The 24,010-nt window shown below is 39.4% G+C and overlaps 1 protein-coding gene across 5 annotated transcripts in view; it reads right to left on the reverse strand.

The window, feature by feature from the left end:
- The window catches only part of FGD4 (FYVE, RhoGEF and PH domain containing 4), a 1,935,878-nt gene that overhangs the window by 772,700 nt on the left and 1,139,168 nt on the right, over positions 1-24,010 (reverse strand). For all 5 annotated transcript variants that reach the window (XM_044088116.1, XM_044088113.1, XM_044088111.1 and 2 more), the window contains one exon: positions 10,955-11,459. In XM_044088116.1, coding sequence (XP_043944051.1) covers positions 10,955-11,459 — 505 coding nt within the window. The remainder of the gene's footprint in view (positions 1-10,954; positions 11,460-24,010) is intronic.

Here is a 24,010-nt window from a genome sequence, read left to right on the forward strand (position 1 = left end):
TGTCTCAATATATTATATCCTGGGGGGATGATTGCATTGTCTTTAGTTCCAGGTTTTAACCAAGTTTCTGTCAGACAGAAAATGTCAAAGGAGTGATTATTGAGGAGGGCATGGAGATGGGCGACTTTATTATTAATACTACAGATATTGAGATGTCCTATTAAGAAAGAGTTGGAGGGTCTAGCTTGGGTAGCCTGGGTTGAGGGATAGGGGCTATATGTTTTGACCGTGGGGACATTGGTTGGGCCAGGGTTAGGGTGGATGTCTCCATCTTCCAAGGAAGCATTATTTTGTCTTGGGACATGGTTACATATAAAGCTAGTTAGATATTTCACTTTCCTTACGGTGAGGTTATTGTATTTAATATGTGTGAGTCTATGGTATTTGGCTAGCAGGTAGCTGGGAGTGGATGTGATGTTTATTTGAGTATGGCTGACGGTAAAAGTTTGTACAGCTGTTTGTTTTGGAGAATAATTAAACAGGTCATAATTCACTTTTTCAAAGGAGGTGAAATGATAGGCTGAGGTGAGTGCAGGTATGATAGTGGCTAGGAGTATAAGCTTGGTTAGGATAGCATTAGTTGTAGGCATATTAAGATTACTTAAAGCAATGGAGAAGAAACATATGTCAATAAATCAAATAAATAAATAAGCTTCTTTAAATGCATCTCATATGCTCTCCAGACTTTACATGAAATTACCTGTCAGAGGGTGCCTAATTTGTCTAACTTCTCTCTCAAATTCTTGCTGCCTAAGCCTTAAGGCTAAATATTTAGCTGTCTGTGAGGTAACTGTATTGCTTTTAAGTTTCAACACTTTCTTTGCTTGCTCTGACTGGTATCTGAACAGACTATCCAGCTCCTGTCTTACTCTGAAAGTTTCCTTTTGCCTCATCACTCCCCTGCACCACTACTTCCTGTATTTGCAATAACTCATTCTGCAATTTTTGCATTTTGGAGTTATTTTAATTTATTGGCTTCTGTGTGTGTCACTACATTACAGAAGACAGTAGTTTTGAACTTTTCCCACAGAAAGGACCAATCCTGCCAATATGTTGACTGATTACAGTAGCTTTTCTTAGTAACATAAGCTTCTCCCTATTACTTGCTTATTACATACCATTACATTCAGTCTCCGTCTACATGGTCCCCAGTGTGGGTCAAACATAAACTACAGCTGCCCTGAGGTGTAATCAGAAATTTGTAATGGGGAAGTTTTCATATTTCTGCGGCAATGGGCCTGCTCCTGCACCACAAAAAGTTTATCAATCCTTGAGAAAACTTTACATGCATGTGAATAAAATGTATAGTGTTCCCCATGTATTTTCAATGCTTTGTGTGCATCATACATTCCAAATACCTTTGGTGTTTTTTTGATAAATTTACCTAAAGTAAGGAGGAATTCCTCCTGGGTGCTGCTGATACTTCTGGTAATAGTACTACATTCTAGTCCCCTGCCCATATTACATCTCCCTATGATTAGTAACCCATTCTCGAATACAGTACACCAGTTCCCTTACTGCAGTTGCTGATGGCAGATAAACATTTAAAATCAGTAGGTCATTCCTGAACCTTTGGCCTTTCAAAAGAATATACCTGCCTTCGTTGTGAATTATTTTTTCCCTAATCAGGAAGAGAAAGTCCTTCTTAAGCAGTGTTGTCACTCCCAGTTTCCAGCCCATTGAGGTTACTGAATATCTTCCTTGCTTATAAACATTAGAGTGAAAGCCTTAGCTCTCCTTTTCAGTCATATGCATTTCTTGGACACATTTTTTACTAACTTCTAACACTGTCTTATTTCCATCCCCACTGTCTAGTGCTTCACTTCAGATGTCCCTGATCTAAATACACTGTCATATTAAGTTGTCAGAGATGTACTGTAATAACAGACATTTAACATAGCTAACATATTTAACAACATTATAAATACTTTAACTGGGATTGAGTCCAGAGTGACTTGCACTTCATTAAGCTACAAGTCAAATCTTCAAATTGCTAGTGTTGGTCACAGCTGCTACCATCTCATTGAGCCCACATGAACCCCTCATAGTCTGCATTCTTGGTACTTCAATACAAATAGTTATCTTTAAAATATTTTATGAAACAGTCTACCTGGCTTATTGATGAAATATTAAAGATAGTCTATATCATAGTTATTACTACAATGATCTCTCACTTTGCATACTACTTAAATGATCAGTTGCTAAAGTATGTGCTTCTTTCTGCCATGCAAGCATTGGTCTTTTAAATAACAGAAATAGATCCAGTTGGCACTTCTCGGATGTAGTTGGGGACACAGGTTGTGACACACTGTGGAAATAAAGGTGTTGGAACTTCGGCTGTTGTGGACTGTTTCAATTTTTCCAAAGCCTCTGTGGATGATGAAAAGGAGGTTGAACCTCTCCAGCAGGTAAACTTTCAATGTTGCAGGGCAGAGTAGCCTGAAACACCAGTCATTTAATCTCACCACTTTCATGGCTGGACAAAACTCCATACATGTTTTCCTTGTTTCTGTTGAAAAGCCATGATCTACATAGATTCTGTTATTCTGTTGACCCCCCCCCCCCCCACCTTTATAACTTTACCTTTCTGCCACACCTGGTTCAAAACTTGTTCTTATGATATTATAGTTCAGGAAAACATACCAAAATTGGTCTCAGCCTCAGTCTTCCATTAAGTGTTGGTTGAGGAGTACTGTGATTGTGTTCTATCACCAGGGTGCTCCTATCAATACCAGTCTGGTGACAACATATGCCCCACAGACAGTACACTCCAAACCTGCTCTCCTGATGTTATTTTATTGCCCTTGGTCTTCCATATCTACAATCTTAGCTTCCAAGTACTTGATCTTAGCATCTGGAAGGCTCAGTATTTATTGAAGTTCTTGTATATGGGTGGATTAGTCCACCAGCTGGTCTGAGTGCATTGTAGGTGCTGTTTCCATTTCTCTCAGTCTATTTTCATTTTTTTTCCAACAATTCAGTCACCACTGCATTCACGTTTTGAATCTTTACCATTAGTAGATCCATTTCCTCCATTTGTATTAACCTGTCTGTGCTATCAGCTAACATTGGGGCTTAGTGTAAAGACTGAGCTTGTAGACGACATGAAGGAAGACCTGTCAGAATCACATAATTTCATTCAGGTTTTATCAGCATTATTTTACCAGGTAGACCAACTAACATTTTCATTTTATCTGTTTATTTATTCATTAATTTTTGTTGAGGGGTCACTGAGCTGCTCCAAGGAATGTCTACATGTCACTGAAAGTCTCCCAAAAACTATAGACTTTTTATAAAGTACATAAAACAAAATACTAAATGGGGGTTAATTTAATATAATTAAGTGCCATGCAGTTTTAAATTCCTTAACTTTTTCCAAATTTTTGCTAAAACCAACATTCTTCTCAGAAAAGTTGCTTCATATTTTCACCTATCTTAGACTTCAGTCTCCTTTACAATATCAACATATGGGTTCTTTAAATGATGACCTACAGGCACAAATTGTACCATTTATCTATTGTCATAACAATACACAAAAGGATCAATGAAATATGAAAGAACTGTAAAAGAACTGTAATTTCCCAACACCACTCCAGCACACACAGCTAGCTACCTATCTCATACAGGTGCCTAAACTTTTATCAGCTCTGGGACCTTACCTAGCCTAGATCCACATGATCTCACCATCTTGCATGTAAAGCAAATCCTCCTCATTTCTACCTTCCACCCCAAGACTACTCATTTAAAGCTATACCTAGACTCACAAGCCTCTTTACTATTTCTAAATATCAATTCCATATCCATTGTATCATTTTGAATGAAGGACTTCCATGCTTTGAGGCTTTACTCATAAGCCAGATGGTTTAGATCATCAGATTATTTTGCTTATGATTATGGGAATACAATGATGCTGTGAAACAAAACCTACAAGTATACTGCACGTGTCCAGGTTTTTATCCAATTCCTATGTAGCTGCCCCTTCCTTAACACATGCTTTTTTCCATCAGTCCTAGGTTTCTTGTACTTTTCTACAGTTTAGCTGTGCTCCATCATCATCTTACAGGGCTCCACCACAACTGTCTTAAATAAACAGGCATTCCTTAAAGTTACAAAGTTCTTCCCTTACAGCTGCAATCCAGTTTATCTTTAGCTCCATCTCTGCTGCACACATGGACATGTACACGCAGGTGTACACACACACACACACACACACACACACATATATGCCCTCTAATAGTGTTATACATTCATATTACAACTCCTGTTAACTCTTCTTTCTACCAGTATTTTTGTGTCATTTTCTATGACTTCCTCTACAGGTCAGTCCCCATCATCTTCCCTAACCGTTAAGTTCAACACACACACACACACACACACACACACAGACACACACACACAGACAGACAGACACACACATATATATATATATATATATATATATATATATATATATATATATATATATATATATATATATATACACACACACACATACACACACACAGGCAACCAGGTTAATCTATACTTCTCTGAACAGCCATAAGATACTGACTACAGAACTCCTGGTGGTCTTCTCTGCTCCCTACTTATGATTTTATGTATTTCCATTTGTTATCTGAGATAGTCAGTCTGAGGAAAAGCCCATTTTCAGTGAGGACTGGGGAGAAAAGTTCCGGAATTATACACATTTATAAATTTTTGAATGACACTGCGTACATTTACAGATTCATTTACATCATGTTAATATTCACTATTAATAATACAGTTGATTTTTAACACTGAGCTATCAGTAATGTAGTTAACAGGAATAACAGTTTTAATAAAAACAAATCATAGCAAAATAAACAGTCATGGTAAAGTTTAAGAATTTGAGGCGTATTAGATATGACAAGACATGAGGGGAAAAGAATATCATAAATTATAGTTAGCTAGTTTAGAATGAACTGGTGATATAACAGGAAAAAAGGTTAGTGAGTGGGAAAGGAATAAATGGGAGGAACAAAAGAGATCAAGTTACATAGGTGAGTTATATGGTAGAGAGCAATGCAACATATGTAAAGCAGAGACTGATGTAGTCAGTCAGGATATCAGGTACAAGTGTGTGCCCATTTGGGGGACAAAGTATTTTTCTCAAGGAAAATTTGTTGTTAAATTTCATTCCTGACATTAAGAGGGATTGTGTTCTTTTGCTTTGCAACCAGGATACATTAAAAGGAGTCACCATGTTGCTAGTTGGTTTAGGTACATGAAATAATTTCTGTGTTTCTGACTGCAAGTTTCTGGATGGCGGTTAACACTGTGCCATTTTAGAGACAGGTACAAATATTTTGGCTTCTATAGAACCTTGTGTGTATTTTTTTCACTGAGTAAATGACAAAGTGCTGTACTTAAACCATTTAACTTTTTTTAGGGCTATGCAGTAATGAGTTGGGACATTTGCAGTTTTACTATATATTATCTGAAGTTTATGTTGGTAGACTGGGGCAATCTTAAGACACATATCTGCCTCGCCTGCATGTTTTGTTTGAGTAGCTGACTAAGTTTAGATCCATAGATCTAGTGACTCTTGTGCTGTTTGACTTTTGGATGTGTAGTAGCTCCATCAAGGCTGGATTTGTGACTGTGTTGTAGATCAGGCATAGGTCACTCCTGTCATCATGTGACTTCCTTTAGTCACTTAAATGACAATCCTACCTTTCTCAAGCACTTCTTACATGGCCTTTCTACACATGAAAAAAAGGTTTATTTTGTCTCCTACCAATCACTCTGTAAAAGTACTACCTCAGAGGGTGAAGCACCTCAGAGAAAAGGTTATTGCACTCTTCTCTGTGCTGACATGACCTTGCAAAGTAATATATTTACAGACTTGGGGTGAGAAAGAGTCGTGTATCAGATTTGCAGAGGTGGCACAGCCCACTACAAAAATACCCTCAAACATATTGCCCTATTTAAGTTTCCATAATACAACTGTCAAGTAGTGCAGCAGAACAATGGGGACAGAAATACAAGCTGGGGTTTAACAACAGATCCATGTAATTACACACTTCTGTTTTGCTATCGCTCAACTTTCTGCATATCATTTCTACTGGCGAGGAAGGTGTGTGTGTGTGTGTGTGTGTGTGTGTATATATATATATATATATATATATATATATATATATATATATATATATATACATACACACACACACACACACACATAGTTTGCTAGATGTATATATAGATGGCTGGTGATGTCAAAAAAGGTTGGGTTGTAAGGGTCAACTAATGAATGGTGTTGGGCTAACATTGAGGAAAAGTCAACACACAGCATAGTTTCAGCTTTTAGTAAATAACTGGCCTAATACTGCGATAGTCAGTAAGTAGCTAGCTTGCATTTTAGTCATCAGTCATTGTCCCTGATATATAGGGTTTATATTATAACAGCGAACGATCAAAAGATCGAACGCTGTTATATCGACCCCAAAACATAGAAAACTAAAAAGAGCGAACCTACCAGAACAGCAATTTTTTTTCCAGGTAAAACAAATTGCTGTTCCCAAAAAAAAAACACTATTTTAAGTAGGGGGCTTCACCCCCCCCACACCCCCTACTTAAATATGTCAACTCCAAGATCGTACTACAGTACCGAAAACAGAAAAGTGATGGAAGTGGCCAAGCAACTTCTTTCCCAGGGAAAAAATTTGCTTATATGCCGCTTCGTCATTTTGCATTTTCGATGTTTGAAGTTCGACCAAGACGCATTCGACAGGATGCGTCTTTGGTCTTCTGATAGGAACTAGACATGCTTTTCTTCTGTCCTCTAGTAGGGGGATCTGAAAAGGACAAGACCCTGCACTGTACTACCCTAATAACAATCTTCCAAATATACAGCCAGTATTTGCATGTCCTCTTCTTCCACCATGGTCAATTAAAATGAAATGGTTTTAATGACTTCTCTATCCTAGATAGGATTACATATATTGAGACAAATGTAGCTTTACTGATTGCCTTGGTTTGCTAAATATAATTGCTACTTGACAGCCAAAGGGAAATTCTTTGCTTATTATAGCATCCTTAAATGTAGAACGTGCTAATATTTTCATCAAGACAAGTGTGCATAAAAGCTGATGTTTTTGTGGCTATATGTACTCTCAGGCTCACTGCTGAAAAGAACGGGGACAGTTGATATTCTTGATCAATAAACTTGCTAGTGGAGTCCAGAACCAAAGCTGCTGTTAGAAAAGTGATGATTAGTACAGCATATAAAACATTGCATGCTGATTATAAGAATCAATCATAATAGGTTAGAAAAGATTGGGAAGCAATTTGCAAACAAACAATGGGAGGATACTTGTATGGTTCCTAAGTATGCAACAAAGCCAGCCTGGCATCTAAAACTTTTCCAAGCTAAAAGCTCCACCATTTTTCCCATGATGTTCTGTCAATTTTTCTTTCCAGATCTCTATCATACTGTGCTAAGGCATGTCAGAAAACACTGTCACCAAAATTCCTCTAAACCACGTCTGCACTGAGACAAGGGAAGGGATATTCATGAACATGGATCTGCTCAGCCAGATCTAACTTTCTAGTAAGTACATAACTTTTGTATCTGAGATGAGAAGGTCCACCCTCATGAACCAATATGAGTTTCAAGCCTATCTTTCTGGGCTGTTTTCCTTATGGGAACACACTCCTAATACCTGTGGGCTCCAAACAAAGACCTACATCTAGAAATTGCACCCACCCCGTAGTGCCTTGTGAAAGTATTCCATGAAGCTCATGTAGCCACTGCACATATATCATCTAAGGATGCATGCCTAAAAACAGGCTTGAGAAGTATCTACTGCTGTGGCTGGGTGATCTCTACTTTTTTATGTATTTGTCATAACAGAAAATAATATACTCAAACACTTAAACTAAGCAGTTTGAGAGACTTTGGAGTCCAACTTGTTGTAGGACCCTGATACGAACAATTGTGAATCTTTACTGATAGATCTGTTTCTCTCCAGGAAAAAATCTGAGCTATCTTTGACATCATTACAATGTAAAAATATCTGCCGCTAGAACAGAAGTTAGGCAGGTTTATGGACTAAATGCGATTTGAGTTGTTGGCTACCTTAGGCATACATGATGGATTCTGTCCCAAAAGACACATTCTGCTTGTAAAAGACTTAGTATGGAGCATTACAACACAAAGCGTCTAAGTCAGAAACTGAAAAGGTGGCAGTATTTGACCACAGAAAGACAGTTTTCCAGGATAAAATTTTAAGGTTTATAGTAGCAGCTGGCTGAAATGGAGGAAGAGTCAATCTCTCTACATCAAAGTACAAATCTCAAGGAGGTAGAGGATCCTTTCTACGAGGGTCAAGGATAACAGAGGCAATTATTTAACAAACAACTACTTACTAGACAGTGCAAGTGACTAATTAGCTGGTTGTGTGAGCATACACAGCCATTACAAGATAATAGCAGAAGTGCAGTTATGAACAAGGGAGGTAGAATGAAGGAACAGCAGACTGTTGAACTGTGGTATGCAGCAGGCTTTTCCCACACTGCATGCTGATGCACTGACTGCGCCTTCACACCAGACTATGTTGTTATGTTACATCAGCTAAACTGAGCTGCTGTACAGAACAATCTCACTATAAAAAAACAACAGGGTATGGTAACAAGCTACTGAGCTTTATCTCACAGTCAAGGGGATGACACCTGCCCAACCGCCACTTGCAGTAAGTTTGATCTTAAACAATTAAGTAACTAGGCCAGTAAGCCCTAGTCACCTGTGAAAAAAGGTACTTATGCCTAGCAGGACTTTGCCAGATAACACATGAATAAAATAAATATGACCTGTGACAGATAAATTTGGAATGGAGAAGGTATGTTCATGAAAAGTTATTTGGGTAGTGGATAGCATTGCCATCTCACAGCAAGTGGTTCTCCAGTTAGATTCTTAGCTGGGATGCCTTCTGTGTGGAGTCTGCATTGTCCACCCTCCCTGTGTTTGCATGCATTTTCTCCGGGTGCTCCAGTTTCTACCCACATTTCAAAGACCGGCTATAGGTGGACTGGACATCCTAAATTGGCCATATGTGTAAGTGTGCATCTGTATAGTATGGAATAATAACAGTGGCAGGGCTAGCAACCCAGTGGTGTGAACACTGGCTCTAAAGGATGGTCACCATCAATGATACCCTAACCTCCATGCAAATATTGTGAAAAAGAGGGTTATGAATATATACACTTTTGTGATTGTTGGCTTTCTCATTGTTTTCATAAAGTCAGCAAAACAAACCAGCAGAACTGTCTTTAACTTGAGTCCTACAAGGAGAAGGCAAGTCCAACTTTCCTCACTCTCAACAAATTGGGTCTCAAAGTAATTTGTTTGACAAGTCCTGAGCCAAAAAAAAAAAAAAAATACACTCAGCCTTCTGAATTGCACCTATTAAGGATGCTGTTCAAAGTACTGATGCTATTCAAAGTACTTCACTCGTCAACCCGTTTTTAGAGTATCACATTTAGTTGATGGTTACTTGCATCAGCCTTTTCTATCATTGAACTTACTGTGGTTGACTTTACAGTTACAAAAATTATTCTTCTGTCGCCACTATTGTGCAAATGTCGAATAAGTATATGTAAGATGGGGGTGCTGTAGTGCAGCAGCCACCGACATAAAACAATCGTAAGTAGTAACTATGCTAGTGTCATTTTTTCAGACATGTAACATACTGTAAAATGATCTTTAAGTACTTAAGCTGTCTTATTTTAAATGTATACACACACAGCTGTTGTGTTAAAAGACTTCGGTTTAGTGATGTCATGCATGCCTGTTTGTAAGCTGATACCTGTATGCTGAACTGCATATGTAGATCAAAAGGAAGCACAATTGGCAAGTTGTAGTCGATTCTGAAACGGTCAACTATTGGTAAAGTCCACTGTTAATGACACAAATGTAAATCTTCTCACTGGCGGCTGATGTATCAAAAAAGATTACATTGACTCCCGACACAGTGCAAATACTAAACACAATGTTTTGTGTATGAGGACAAGCCACCCTGAGCCCCCTCCCCCAGTACCACCACAACTTTTATACATACTAATTCCAAGACTGCACAGCAATGCATAAAGGGGGAAAATTGTCCTATCCATAATGCAATGCAATCACAGAAACACACACTACTGCTGTCTAGTACAGCACTATAAAAATAAAGCCACCCCCAGCACACCTAAAAACTAATGTCTTTCGGCTTTTCCCGGTTGGGGTAGCCACAGCGGAATTCCGGTCCGCTAATGATTGGCAGTGGGTTTTTACGGTGCCGAGTTGCCAGCCTGACGCCTAACCTTCAAAGAAGGCACACCCATTCACGCACCTACATGCATGTCTTTAACGTCACTCGACTGCAGGAAGGACATGTAGGCTCCACACAGAAGGCACTCCAGCAGAGAATCGAATGGGAGAACCTCTTGCTGTGAGGCGACAGCGCTAACCGCTGCACCACCACGGCTTACCCACAGCACACCTAAAGTCCAAAAAACAACATCCTATAACACACTAGAAAGCAAAAAAACTATTACAGTAGTTGAGCACTGATGAGATAACTGAGCAGCTCAAAAAGTAAATTCACCGAATCAGATTAAAACAAAATTGCAGTTTCTAAGTAGCTTTTAATATTAGAAATGCAAGTTACCTTAACATATTCCCACCTAAAACATCAGAAGTTCATTTTCTGTGCTCACCCTATGTTTGTTCACTGTTTTCAAGTTTCTGTACATGTGAAAGAATTACAAATGTGTTGCACATATGTGAAAGAATTACCACAGAATTAGTTCACATGGTAAACTCTTTTATGAATGATGGACAGAAGTGCATTTAAATAACTCAAAACCAGAGCTGTGAGTTGTTACCCTAGAGATGTACATAACAAATAAAGTAGGTTGCAACACAAATGCAAGTTGCATCAGCACCTTGCCTTACCTTAACTTCTATAAGTTCATTTTCTACAGGCTCTTTTTGAGTAGTCTCTTCATCTTGATGCTTATGTGAAGAGGTTACCACGTCATCACTTAACTTTGTTTCAGAAGTTCTAATGCTTTCCTCCTCTGGTGTATGACAGATGTTCTTTTCAGTGGGGCTTTTAGAGTGCAGGGGGGGTTCTGAGACTGAAACTGGCCTAGTCCTCTCACTCTCACCATTAAATAAAACATCAGTTGTCAATGCCTTTTGACAAGAACAGGCATCAGTGCTGTCTTCATGTAAGCTAGCATCTCTGCTCTCCATTAGGGATTCTGCTTCTACTCCATTAGTAGTGTGTTTTGGTCCATCTACAGTTTCTTCTGTGCTATGCTTTCTCTGCTTTTGAAGGAGAGGATGCTCAGAAAGTAGTCGTGACTGAAGAACACCTATCCCTGGTTTTAAAGACGGTTTTGCAGAATTCACATTGGCTGAAGCATCTTTTTTCCATTCACTAGGGCTTGAGTGACTGCAAAATACAAAAGAGGAAAATGAAGCAACCATATAGCATGAAAAGTAACATTCTCTTCAGACTTAGGAGGGGGGAGGGGACTGGGATACATATTCAAGTCCTGTGCTACATACTTCCTCAAACATTTCTAAACTTAGACACAAGGACTAGGCAGTTCTGCTTTCAGCACAGCAATGCATAAATATCATTGTAGTCCCTGCAGATTAGGTGCCCTAGTTAAGACAATGCAGAAGTCTGATCTGTAACCATGAAACGCTGAATTAGATGAACTGAATCAAGAGACGGCTGTGATTTTAAATGATAAACAACACAGACTGCTAGTAATTTTCTGAATTACAGTATATCCTTAAAAGCAGTGTATACTTCACTAAAGCCCACCATTATAACACATTACTATATAAAATTACAAGGTATTTATAGCCAAAAAAAGGCAAAATTGCATACCGGGTCAGTACAAACTGGATTTTGAAAAGCTGGCTAAAGGTACAAAGGTGATTAAATTCCCCTTTGTCACTAGTATGTAGTCACATAAGATGAGCAAAAACCAATAAAAAAAGGATGGGGATTCAGAATGGAAAACTGGAACAAGTTCAGTGTTTTAATGAATTATTACCAAAGCAAGATCACACCCACCAGCATACCTCATTCCTAAAAGCAGCATGAATATGAATGATTACCCTTAGCACTGTCATAAAATGCATGACAAGGCTTATAAAGCAAGTCATTTACTGCAACAGAAAACAATACTCTGGGCTAGCTGCTTGGAGAAACTGCCTAGAAACCAAAACACATCTTTCTTATGGGCGAGGATAAAAAATATTGTCTGAATTTTCTAACAGCCCTAATAATAATAATATCACAAGCCATACTGATTATTCAGCATTTACAATGGCACCTTCCTAATTAGTGTGTAAGTCCTAGAAAATAAAAAAAAAATAGTCTTAAACATGCATAATTTTCTGGAGAATCAGGGGTACAGAATACAAGAAAAAAATTTTTTTTGTTAAATCAAATAAACATTGTCTCAGACTTATGAGTGAATCCTGCAAATCCTTAGACAAGTGAGTCTGGCAGCACAGCACAGAGGTTAAAGGCTATGAGCATCTGACCTAAATTGGGTTTGATTGCCTTAAAGTCCACACGCAAAGTATGAAACTCTAAAGCATGTCACATAAATACATCCAAATGTCTAACCTACCCATAAAATATACTACTAATGCAGAGTTTAACCTAATAAATTAATAAAAAAGCTAAAAAGGGAGATTTTTACCAAAATACAAAATAGAGTCTGGAACCTCTATGAACTTCACACACAAGGTGAAATTTACTCTAACATCAAATAACATTAGCTAGAAATCTATGATGATTCTGTGTCCTACCATACCCTTTCAACTGTTAAGGAGTTTTGCAGTCACTGAGAATTGCAGTTAAAAACAAAGACATACATTTGATTTTCAAACTTCATATCCTTCTGAAAATGCATGCTAATGCAAATCCTATTATTTTGGTAACTTTCTAACCACCAGAGGCAATACAAACTCTTGTTGATGGTGGTGTTCACCCTTACGTTACCCAGTTGCCAACACCTGATGCTAGTTATCGCTCTATTCATGAACATGATGGTTTTAAAATTTTTAATTACAGCCAAGAAGTCATTGGTGAAACATTTAAAACTTTTAGTAAAGGATTCACTTTTGTGCCTAGTTTCAAATATGATATAGCAGATGCATTTATTGATTTAAAGCTTTATATATACTGCGGTGGTGGTGCTGCGGTAGCATTGTCGCCTCGTTAGACGTTGCCCGTTCGATTCTCAGTTAGAGCTTCTTCTGTGTGGCAACATGCATGAACGGGTGTTCCTTCGTTGAAAGTTGTGCGTTAGGCCCGGCAAGCCAGCACGTAAAAATCTACTGCCAATTATTAGCGGACCGGAGTTCCACTGTGGTGACCCCTAACCGGGAAAAGCCGAAAGACACAAACATGTACGCAAATTAAATTTTACGATATTATTTCATGAGCATTCTGACAGCACTAGCCAAAAAGTTAAATTCATTAGGAAAAGCACAGAAAAACCTCCCTTTGCACTCCACTTTGTCTTTGTTTGAAAAAGATTGTGAGCATGCTAACAAAATTCAAAAAATGAGCCTAAGAATTCAAGGGCATTAAATCTTACTAAAGATGAGACAATAATTGTGAATGATTTGATTAAGAAGTGTGATTTAAGAATTATGAAGCCCGATAAAGGGGGTGGGGTTGTCCTAATGGCCATTATTGATTGTTTCCAGAATGTATAATTTGCTCAATAATGAAACCCAGTATATCACAGTATCTAAAAATTAAATTTGTGTGGTCTATTATAAAATTAGTCTATACCTGAAACACTTACCGAACCAAACAGTAACTGATTACAATTTATACAAGTTTCTTATGGTAGAATACCCAGTGATGCTTGTCATCTTTGGGATAGTAAAGATACAGAAAAACAATCCTCTTTTAAGGCCTATTGTATCTGCAGCAGGATCGATAATCCACCCCTTGGCATTCCATTATTGATGGAACCTTAAAATCTTTTCTAAAAAGTTCTCCCTATATTCTTAATGATTCATGGGACTGTTTGGAACACAACAAAATTGAGTTTAATAATCATGGATTAGCCCTTAGTTACCATCAACATTGTGTATATGAAACTCTTACACCACCATCAAGTTTTTGGCTTTCTTTCACCCTCCTTGGTTATTCCACTTGCTGTGGATGTGTTTTTGGGCACTTAGGGCTCGGACCTTGGTAGTATTTTTTTTTTGTTCTGTGGTTCTCCTGGTTTGCTTTGTTATTGTTTTATTTAACAGAAGGTTCTAGCCCCACTGCTCCTACCATTAGAGTACCTTTGTGAGCACTTTACTGAGAGATCCTTGGACACTACCACTGCAGTTGAAGATGGGAGGGTTGCTGATTTGTCATGTAAACTGACACAACTTATTGAATTACTTACATCAGCAGTCTCACAGTCATCTAATTCTTTGAATAATTCCGAGTAACGAAAGCTGCTCAAATGCTAATAATTCTGAACATGCGAGTATTGGTACCCACTGATTTAGAAATTCCAACCCAATGGAACCTTTGACTTCCTTTAACAATGCAGTACTAAGTGAAGATCAGATTTCCAGTGCTCATGCTGTTTTAAGTGACTTACCTTCTGCATATCATCTTAATTTTGATTTTAATGCTTGTGTGACAAAGGGAGATAATGCCAGCATAACTATCTGGAATTTTGGAAATAATTATACGTAATTTGTGAATATCAACATGATCTATATAAGATGCTTGTGTTACAAATGTATTAGAATTATATGTCATGTGTATATCAAACTGCTGGTACACAAGTGTGTGTTGAAAAGCTTTTTGCAAAGTGCTAGAAATGTATCCACAGTGTACCCTACTGGAAAAGAACAGAAATGTACATGCACTATTGTAACTGTTTAGATGTATGTATTTTAACAGTAGAAACTGGGATCAGGAGGTTAACCTCAGTCTAGTAAATTTTAGAAAAATAGCTAAAATTAAATTACTTTATAGGCTAGGCCAGAGACACAGAGTCTGTGCTCAGAGGCTTTCTTGTATAGTCTTTGAAGTGTTTTATTGTTTTATGACTTCCAGCATTTGCCAAAGGTCTGAGGAAAAGCCCTTGGCTATGTACTTTACAGGTAGATGCGAAGTGCTACCAGCTGCCATCAATGGTTGTTTTGGGCATGGGGACTAGAAGTCAGATGACAAGAAATTATGTCATTCTGCAAGCTAGCCCAGCAGTAATAGTTGAGATATTAATCTGAAAACTTTCTGAGAAAGAGAGCATTCTGTATTCTGTCTTCGACCCAACAACAACTAGAGAAGAAACACTCACCACATCTGCATTGCTCTTAAGTAAGTTAACTCGGGTATAGTCATTCTCTTAGAAACAGTCAGGAATATAACAAAGCATAGTTTAGATGTTTTTCTTTATTTATCTGAGACTGGCCTACAATGTTATTTTAAATATTTTCTATGATTTTGAACTCTCACTGTGGCTGATCTGTCTAGAGATATTTAAGTTCTGAGAGTACTTGCATATTTATGTAGTGACATTGTGTGCCACTACTAAAAGCTTTGCTCTTGATCAAACTACCATTTTGTATTAATAGTAACATTGCAACAGTAAGATTGGACAACCTTTGTTAAGGGCCTTAAAGTAGCTGATAAGGAGGTGGCAGTGATAACTACCTTATAGTCTGGGCAAAAGGAGGCACAGCTAGTAAACCTGTGACAGCCTTTCCCAGGTGTGTGTGTGTGTGTGTGTGTGTGTGTGTGTGTGAGTGTGAGTGTGTGTGTGGTGTGTGTGTCTGTGTAAATCAAACCTCAAAGAGTGCGTGTGTCAGCTACTTGGGCAGGGACACAAAGCACTGATTGGACAGAAAGGGTGCTGGAGGTCTTGGCTTGGCCATTCACCTGAGATCTCAATTCTATAGCTGTGCCAGTAGGGAGTCTTATTGGGGAACTGGAGAAAGAGGGAGAAACCAGCCACGGATGGACTGACTATGGTCTCTGTGCTCTTAAGGGAAATTGCACTTGATGCAAGGAGCTGCATCTGGTAATAATGTGTGTGTACCTTGTCATCTTCTCAGTGTATATCCCTCACTGGTGCCAGTGGCGAGGATTGAGGCTCATTGATTACTGGTTTAGTGGTGGAGTGTCACATTTATTGGTTAAGTGAAACCTCCATGGACTTTCACACCAGGACTATTCCTTCTCATGCAGGTTTCTCTCTTAATAAATACCGTAATACTGTTGAGAAAAAAATTGTCAAGTACAAGATACTTCAGTTTGATAACTTGTATTTAAAAAGTGTCTAACAAGAAGGAGGGTTCCCAAAGGGATTACAACTGCAGAAATTTCCTACTGGTATTTCCAGGGACCTTTCTCTACTCTATCAGTTTTTGATGAGTGTGGCTTTAAATTAATGAGAATTCTTATTAAATCAAATTAAAAGGAGATGGACTTGTTATTAGAACAAATTAACACTTTGAACACTTTACTCATGAAAGACTTACTGTTTGATATTAAGATGGCTGAATATGATGACTTTTTAAAAATGATGAGAATGTGTTAGAGCAAAGGTTAAAAAATTAGAATGGGATGAGGCTGAATATGTACAGGGAAGGGTTATCATATTCCTAAGGCCTATGAAAGCTATTCTGTAACTTCAGAATTTACGGGTGTTAGTAGGACTCACCAGTCTCCCCTTAATGTTAATAATCAACTTGATAGTTCTGTTAATTCTGATAATAGTGTCATAGATAGGGATTTTTCAGATCCAGTGCAGTTCCCCTCTCAGACACTCAGAGAAGTTAGCAAAGAAGGAGAAACATTCCCACAAGGATTCCAGAACATACCAGAACTATCACAGTACAGGTCACCTTATTACAACCACCAGAGGTGACACAAATGCTAACTGAAGGTGATGTCGACATTAGATTTACCCAGTTACCAACCCTGATGCTAGTTGTCCCTGTATTCATGAACATGATGGTTGTAAAAGTTTTACTTACAGCCAAGACTTTATTGGTTACACAGATTTAAAACTTTTTATTACAGGATACACTTTTATACCTAGTTTCAAATTTGATATAGTAGATGCGTTAACTGATCAGAAGCTTTATGTATGCAAATTAAATTGTAAGATATAATCTGATGAGCATACTGACAGCACTACCCAAAAAGTTAAATTCATTAGGAAATACCCCCCCCCTTTGCACCCCACTTTGTCTTTGTTTGAAAAACTTTGTGAGCATAATGTAAGAGAATTCAAAAATCAGCCTAAGAATTCACGGGCATTTAATCTTACTAAAGATGAGACACTAATCATGAATGATTTGATTAAGAAGTGTGACTTAAGAATTATGAAGCCCAATAAAGGGTGTGGGGTTGCCCTACTGGACATTATTGATTATGTTTCCAGAATGCATAATTTGCACAGTAATAAAACCCAGCATATTACAGTATCTAAAAATGAAATTTATGTTGCTATTAGAAAATTAGACTATATTCGAAAGACTGGACAAAATGGTGATTGATTACACTTTATTTAAGTATTGTATGGTAGAATACCCAGTGATAATGCCATCTTTGAGATTCCAAAGATACATAAAAATGTACACAATCCTCCTTTAAGACCTATTGTATCCGGAGCAGGATGAATAACCCACTTCTTGGTGATCTTTACTGATGGAACCTTAAAACATTTTCTAAAAAGTTTTCCCTATATCCTTAACGATTCATGGGATTTTTTGGAACACCCAAAAAACGAGTTTTATCATCATGATTGGCTGTGTATGATAAACCTTTAAACTACATTGGGTTTGTAGCTTTCTTTCATCCTCCTTGGTTGTTCCGTTTGCTGTGGATGTGTTTCTTGGGGACTTAGGGCTCTGATATCAGTAACTTCGGCTTTTTTTCAGTTCTGCATTCAGTACAGAAATACATAAATACCACTCCAGTCCCTGCAGATTAGGTGCCCTAGTCAGACAATTCAGAAGTCTGCAAATGTAACCAAGAAATGCTGAATTAGATGAACTGTTTCAAGAGATGGCTATAATTTTAAATGATAAACACAGACTGCTAGCAATTTCCTGAATTACAGTATAACCTTAAAAGCAGTGTATACTTCACTACAGCCCACCATTATAATACATTACTATATAAAATTACAAGATGTTTGCAGCCAAAAAAGGCAAAACGGCATACTGGGTCAAAACAAGCTGGATTTTGCAAAGCTGTCTAAAGGTACAAAGGTGATTAAATTCCCCTTTCTCACTTCTGTGTATTCACAGAACATGAGCAAAAACCAATACAAGGGATTAAAAGGATGGGGAGATTCAGAATGGAAAACAGGAACAATTTCAGTGTTTCAAAGAACTACTACCGAAGCAAGATCACACCCACCTGAAAACCTCATTCCTAAAAGCAGCATGAATATGAATGATTATCCTTAGCACTTTCATAAAATGCATGACAAGGCTTATAAAAGCAAGTCATTTACTGCAACAGAAAACAATACTCTGGGCTAGTTGCTTGGAAAAACTGCCTAGGAACCCAAACACATCTTTCTTGTTGGCAAGGATGCAAAATATTGTCTGAATTTTCTAACAACCCTAATAATAATATTGATATCACAAGCCATAATGATTATTCCGCATTTACAATGGCAGCTTCCTAATTAGTGTGTAAAACCTAGCAAATAAAGTCTTAAGCGGGCATAATTTTCTGGAGAATCAGGAGGGATATGGTATACAAAAAAAAAACATTTCTTGTTAAATCAAATAAACCTTGTTTCAGACTTATGAGTGAAGCCTGCAAATCCTTAGACAAGTGAGTCTGGGCAGCACAACACAGAGGTTAAAGGCTATGAGCATCTGACCTAACCTGGGTTTGAACCCCGTAAAGGCCACATGCAAAGTATGAAACTCTAAAGCATGTCAATTAAATACATCAAAATGTCTAGGCCACCCATAAAAAAAGAAGTTATGTTCTTACCATAACGTTCCATGTTTGTTGTCCTTTATCTTGTCTTGCCTTCCTTCTTTCTGGTTGAGTTTGGAGCCAATCTCGGCTCCAACTTGGCCACTTCTAAAGCTCGAAGAGTCCATACTGGCTCGAGGCTATCCCCTTATCCCAGCATGCTTAGATCTCGTTTGTGACAACTAACCACTAGATAGGAGAACTATAAATTACCAAATAAAGGAGGTAACCAAACAATACTGCTTCCTTGTACCGAAAAAACAGTACAACAATGGTGACAAGGACTATACTATACCAACAGCTGAAAAGCAAAGGAAACTCGGCCAAATCAGCCAAAAAGGGAATTCCTCTCAATCATCCAGGATGAAGGAAGGAGGGAGGGACGCAGAAAGAAGGCGAGATAAAGGACAACAAACGTGGAACATTATGGTAAGAACATAACTTCTTTATGTTATGTTGTCCATCTCGCCTTCCTTCTTTCTGGTTGGGACAGCGTCCCCAGCACCTAAATCCAGGGTGGCACACTGGAAAAGAGACTTCAGAACCGTGGAACCAAAAAATGCCCTGTTCTGAGAGGCCATGTCCACTTTGTAATGATTAATGAATGTATGGGGAGTAGCCCATGTTGCTGCTGCACAAATAGTATCTAATGTAAGCTTGGCTTGAAAAGCTATGGAGGTAGCCAAGGACCTAGTAGAGTGTCCCCTTACCTTTCCCGGGAAAGACACATTCCAAGACTCATAAGCATAAGTAATAGTATTGAACAGCCATTTTGACAAAGTCACTTTGGAAACTGGTGAGCCTTGCGTACTCTGTGAGAAGGACACAAACAGCTGATTTGATTTTCTGATGTCCTTGGTTCTTTGAAGATAAAATCGTAACTGTCTGTGGACATCCAACTGATGTACCTTATACTCTGCCTTGTTACCATAAATTGGAAAGAATACAGGGAGTTCAACTGACTGATTCAAATTATAATCTGAACAGACTTTTGGTAAAAAGAAATGATTTGTTCTAAGAGATACTCTATCCTTGTGAAAAATAATATAAGGCAGGTGGATGGAAAGTGCCTGCAACTCGGAAACCCACCTAACTGATGTAATTGCAATCAGGAAGAGGGTCTTCCACGATAAGAAATTTAGAGGACAAGCTCTGAACCGGTAATGACTGGCTCCCAGCCGGAAGTGTAAATGTCTCCTGGACTGCCTGTCCATTTTTATGTGGTGGTACTACGCATCCTGGAGATCGACAGAGCACATCCAACCGTCCTGACCCAAAAAGGGTAGAATGGACTGCAGTGTCACCATTTGGAACTTGGTCTTCTTTACTGCCCTGTTTAACATGCTGAGATGCAGGATAGGTCTCCAGTCCCCGTCTTTTTTGGAAGTAAAAAGAACCTTGAGTAAGTTCTGAATTCAATCTGGTTTGTGGGGGCTTCCTGAATGGCTCTTTTTTGCAGCAAACTCTTTACTTTCAAGGCTGCTTGATCCAGAAGATTGGGTGGAATATCTGGACTTGATCTTTTTTGACTTCTTGGGGGTGTTTGGGAGAAGGGAATTTTGTAACCTCTGAATATTATGCACCATACCCACGAGTCTTCTGTTATGTCTTGCCAGGCTTTTGGGTACAGTGATATTCTGCCCCAGACTGCCTCTAGAGGTGGGCAGCTGGGCAATCTTTCAGGGATTCTGAAAGGGCCGGGCACAGAATATATCCCTGTCACCCTGTTGTGGACCCTCCTGTCGCAAGGCTGGCATCTCCCATTATTTCCCCCTCTGCCCCTGGGAGAATTATCTCCATGAGTGTCCGGCAAAGCTCCCTGGGATTTACAGTACATTTTACCACTCTTTTGGCCATTGGGATAAGGCCTGGATGGAGTGGAAAAATGGACTCCTACGGCAGACAGAGTTTTGCCATCTCGTTCACTCCTGGTAACAGTCTCTCTAACTTGCGGCCCGAACAAGGCCGAGCCGTCAAAGGGGGGGCGTTCGTAAAGGAGGACAAGAAGGACTTTGCAAATTGACAAAGGCGCATCCAGGAGTGTCTTTGAAGAGCCACTCCTGTGCCTGCAGCCCTACTCGCTCCATCTGCTGCATAAGAAATCAGGCGCATGGAGGAATTAACAATGGAGGTTAGGGTCACTAGCTGGTTAGCCGACTTGCAAGCTGCTCCCTCAGCTGAAGGATCCTGGAGGGTATCTCCCAGCTCTTTAAGGAGATCCCTCTGAAGTCTTGTGAATTGTGTCAAATAGTTTAGCGACCGAAGAGTAAAGGCTGCGGAAGAGAAAACATGCTTCCCATATCTAGTCATGGCTCTAGACTCCTTGTTTGGCGGATGGATAGAAGAGGAAGTCTCAGCGAGTTCCTTCTTGGTGGCTGCTGCCACCACCATAGCATCACCTGGCACACCTTAAGAGAGAAATGTCTTGTCCTCTGGTGCGGTAATGAACTTGTTAGGCCTTCTCGGAATAGGCTCCATGGTCTCTGGAGCACTCCATGCCATTCGACTCACTAAAGACAAAAGTGGATCGAAAAGCAGAGACGCCCAGGAGATGGAGGGTCTGGAATCAAACACATCCAGGTACATGGGACCGTGGGGTCCCTTCCGAGTCATCCAAGTCTGTGTCATGAAGTGACGGACTCAGGGGAGTCCACATGCTTCCTCTTACATCTTTACTTCCTGGGAACCTCCTCTGAGGCATGCTCAGGAGAGGTCTCGGAAGAAGAGGGGTCGCCCTGTGGGGCATCCTGGGGCATTGGTTCCCTACGCTTGGGACGGAGAGGAGGATCCAAGGCAGACACTGGTATCGATGGGGATGGAGCCAATGGAGCCGAGGGTGGAGCAGTCTCGGTAGACAGCACATGCCTCATCACCTTGAGGCACCGTGATCTGGAACGGAGGAAGGCTCCGGCTCTGAGGAGCCTGGAGACCTCCTCCACACCAAAGGCGATGGCTTTGAGGCAGATGTGGGATGTCCAATGCCACTTCCCCTCTCGGAGCTGATGAGAGTCTCGGCACCCAGACCCTTCGACAGGGCGGACTATCAAGGAAGTCAGAGCGGATGTTGGAACCTACGGTTCCACCACTACTACTTCCATGCACTCCGGCTCCGAACTGGACGCAGTCGGAGGAGGAATAGAGACAGGGAATGGTTCGGACAATGGCAACACTTCCTTCTGGGCTGGGCTCGACAACAATTTAGCAAATACCGGTGTCCTGAGCAGCCTCTTCAACACTTTTTCCACATCATCATCTAATAAACTCCTGGATGATTGAGAGGAGTGGGCCGAGGACTGGAGACTACCTGCCACTGACTGCAACAGTGGAGACTGAGGCACAGATCTCACCGGATCCAGCAAAGGAGATCTAGATCTCTTTTGGGTCCGGGATGGCTCCGAAGACACTGACAGGGCTGCTGGAAAAAAAAGACTCCTCGGAGCCAAGAATCCGGTCCGAAGGTTCTGACGATTTGGGTCTATAATTTGTCAGCCGAAGGGGGAGTCGACGAAGATGCCAGTTTGTCATCGGATTTTTTTTAAGGGCTGAGTCTCCGATGCTACCTCAACCTGGAGTTTTAATAACCCTCTCAAAATAAGTTTGTTGCACCTCCCCTGCAAAACCCATGTGCTAAAGGCATGGCAAACAGAGCACGAGTCCTGCAGGTGGACCGCCCCTAGACATTACACACAACTCATGTGCCCATCTGTAAGGGACATTTTCTGGCAACACGAGTCGCATTTCCTGAACCCTGACTGCTTAGGTATTTCTTTAGACATTATAAACACCACAAAAAACAGGACTAACAACTTGGAGAGTATTTTTTTTTTTTTTTTTTTTTTTTTTAGAAGAAAAGGGAGGAAGAAGAGGGGGGGGTAGCCTCTAAGTTAAACAGCTACTGCTCCCAAAGGGTTAAAGCCTCTAACTAAAATGGCTTCTCCCTAGGTAGCAAGGAGGGATAACAAGACAAGAGAACAACCCTCAAGAAAAACGGGCTGCCGACAACAACACACGGGTAAAGGCCTGAGAGAAAACAACAGCCTAACAGGAAAAAAAAAAAGCAAAGAGGATAGGGGTGATATAGAAGGAGTAATCACTAAACTCTAAAGAAATTTAGCCTTAAAAAAATAAGAATTTTTATAGAAAAATATCACTACTTAGCCTGAGCCAGCAGAAGACAATCTCGATGCTACAAGCGGAAAACGAGATCTGGGTATCTACCGCTAAGCATGCTGGGATAAGGGGCTAGCCTCGAGCCAGTAAGGACTTTTCGAGATTTAGAAGTGGCCGAGTCAGAGCAGAGATCGGCTCTGAATCCAACCAGAAAGAAGGAAGGCGAGATGGGCAACATAACATTATACTGTTATTACTACTGAGTTTCACCCAATAAATAAATAAATAAGCTAAAAGGGGAGATTTTTTCCAAAATAAAAGAGCCTGGGACCTCTACCAACTTCACTCACATGGTGAAAGTTACCCCAACATCAAATAACCAAAGAAAAAAGCAACAAAGGGACCGTAGAGGCTGTTTTTTAATAAAATAAATAAATAAAATCATCCAAAGTAGTTCATGTTAAGCGCTTCCGTCACCATAAAATTACTTCATTAGAACAAGTGACCAAGGATATACTCCACATTTAAATACTCTCCCACCAATAACTGCAAACCAATCAATTAACTAATTAGTCAGCATTTGAACATTTAAAGCACCAAATACAACAAATGTTAAATTCTGAGCATAAAATATATATGCATTAAATAAAAGTCTCATACATTTTTTAAAAAATTCATATATTATATATATGTTCATGTAATTCATAATTTCATCATGTAATTCATAATTTCATCAAACTAATATAAAGTTTTCTCTGTATAAAATAATACATAGTTGTGAAAGTGTATTCAGTTCAAAAACAGCTGATATGCCAGTGTCAATAAACTAAAACATGCCTTAAAATGGGGCTATAAACACTATCTAATTTGATTAGCCCTTTCCTTTAAAA

Source organism: Protopterus annectens, chromosome 11.part0 (genome assembly GCF_019279795.1).
Source record: "Protopterus annectens isolate FY-2018-M chromosome 11.part0, PAN1.0, whole genome shotgun sequence".
NCBI classification, from domain to species: Eukaryota; Metazoa; Chordata; order Ceratodontiformes; family Protopteridae; genus Protopterus; species Protopterus annectens.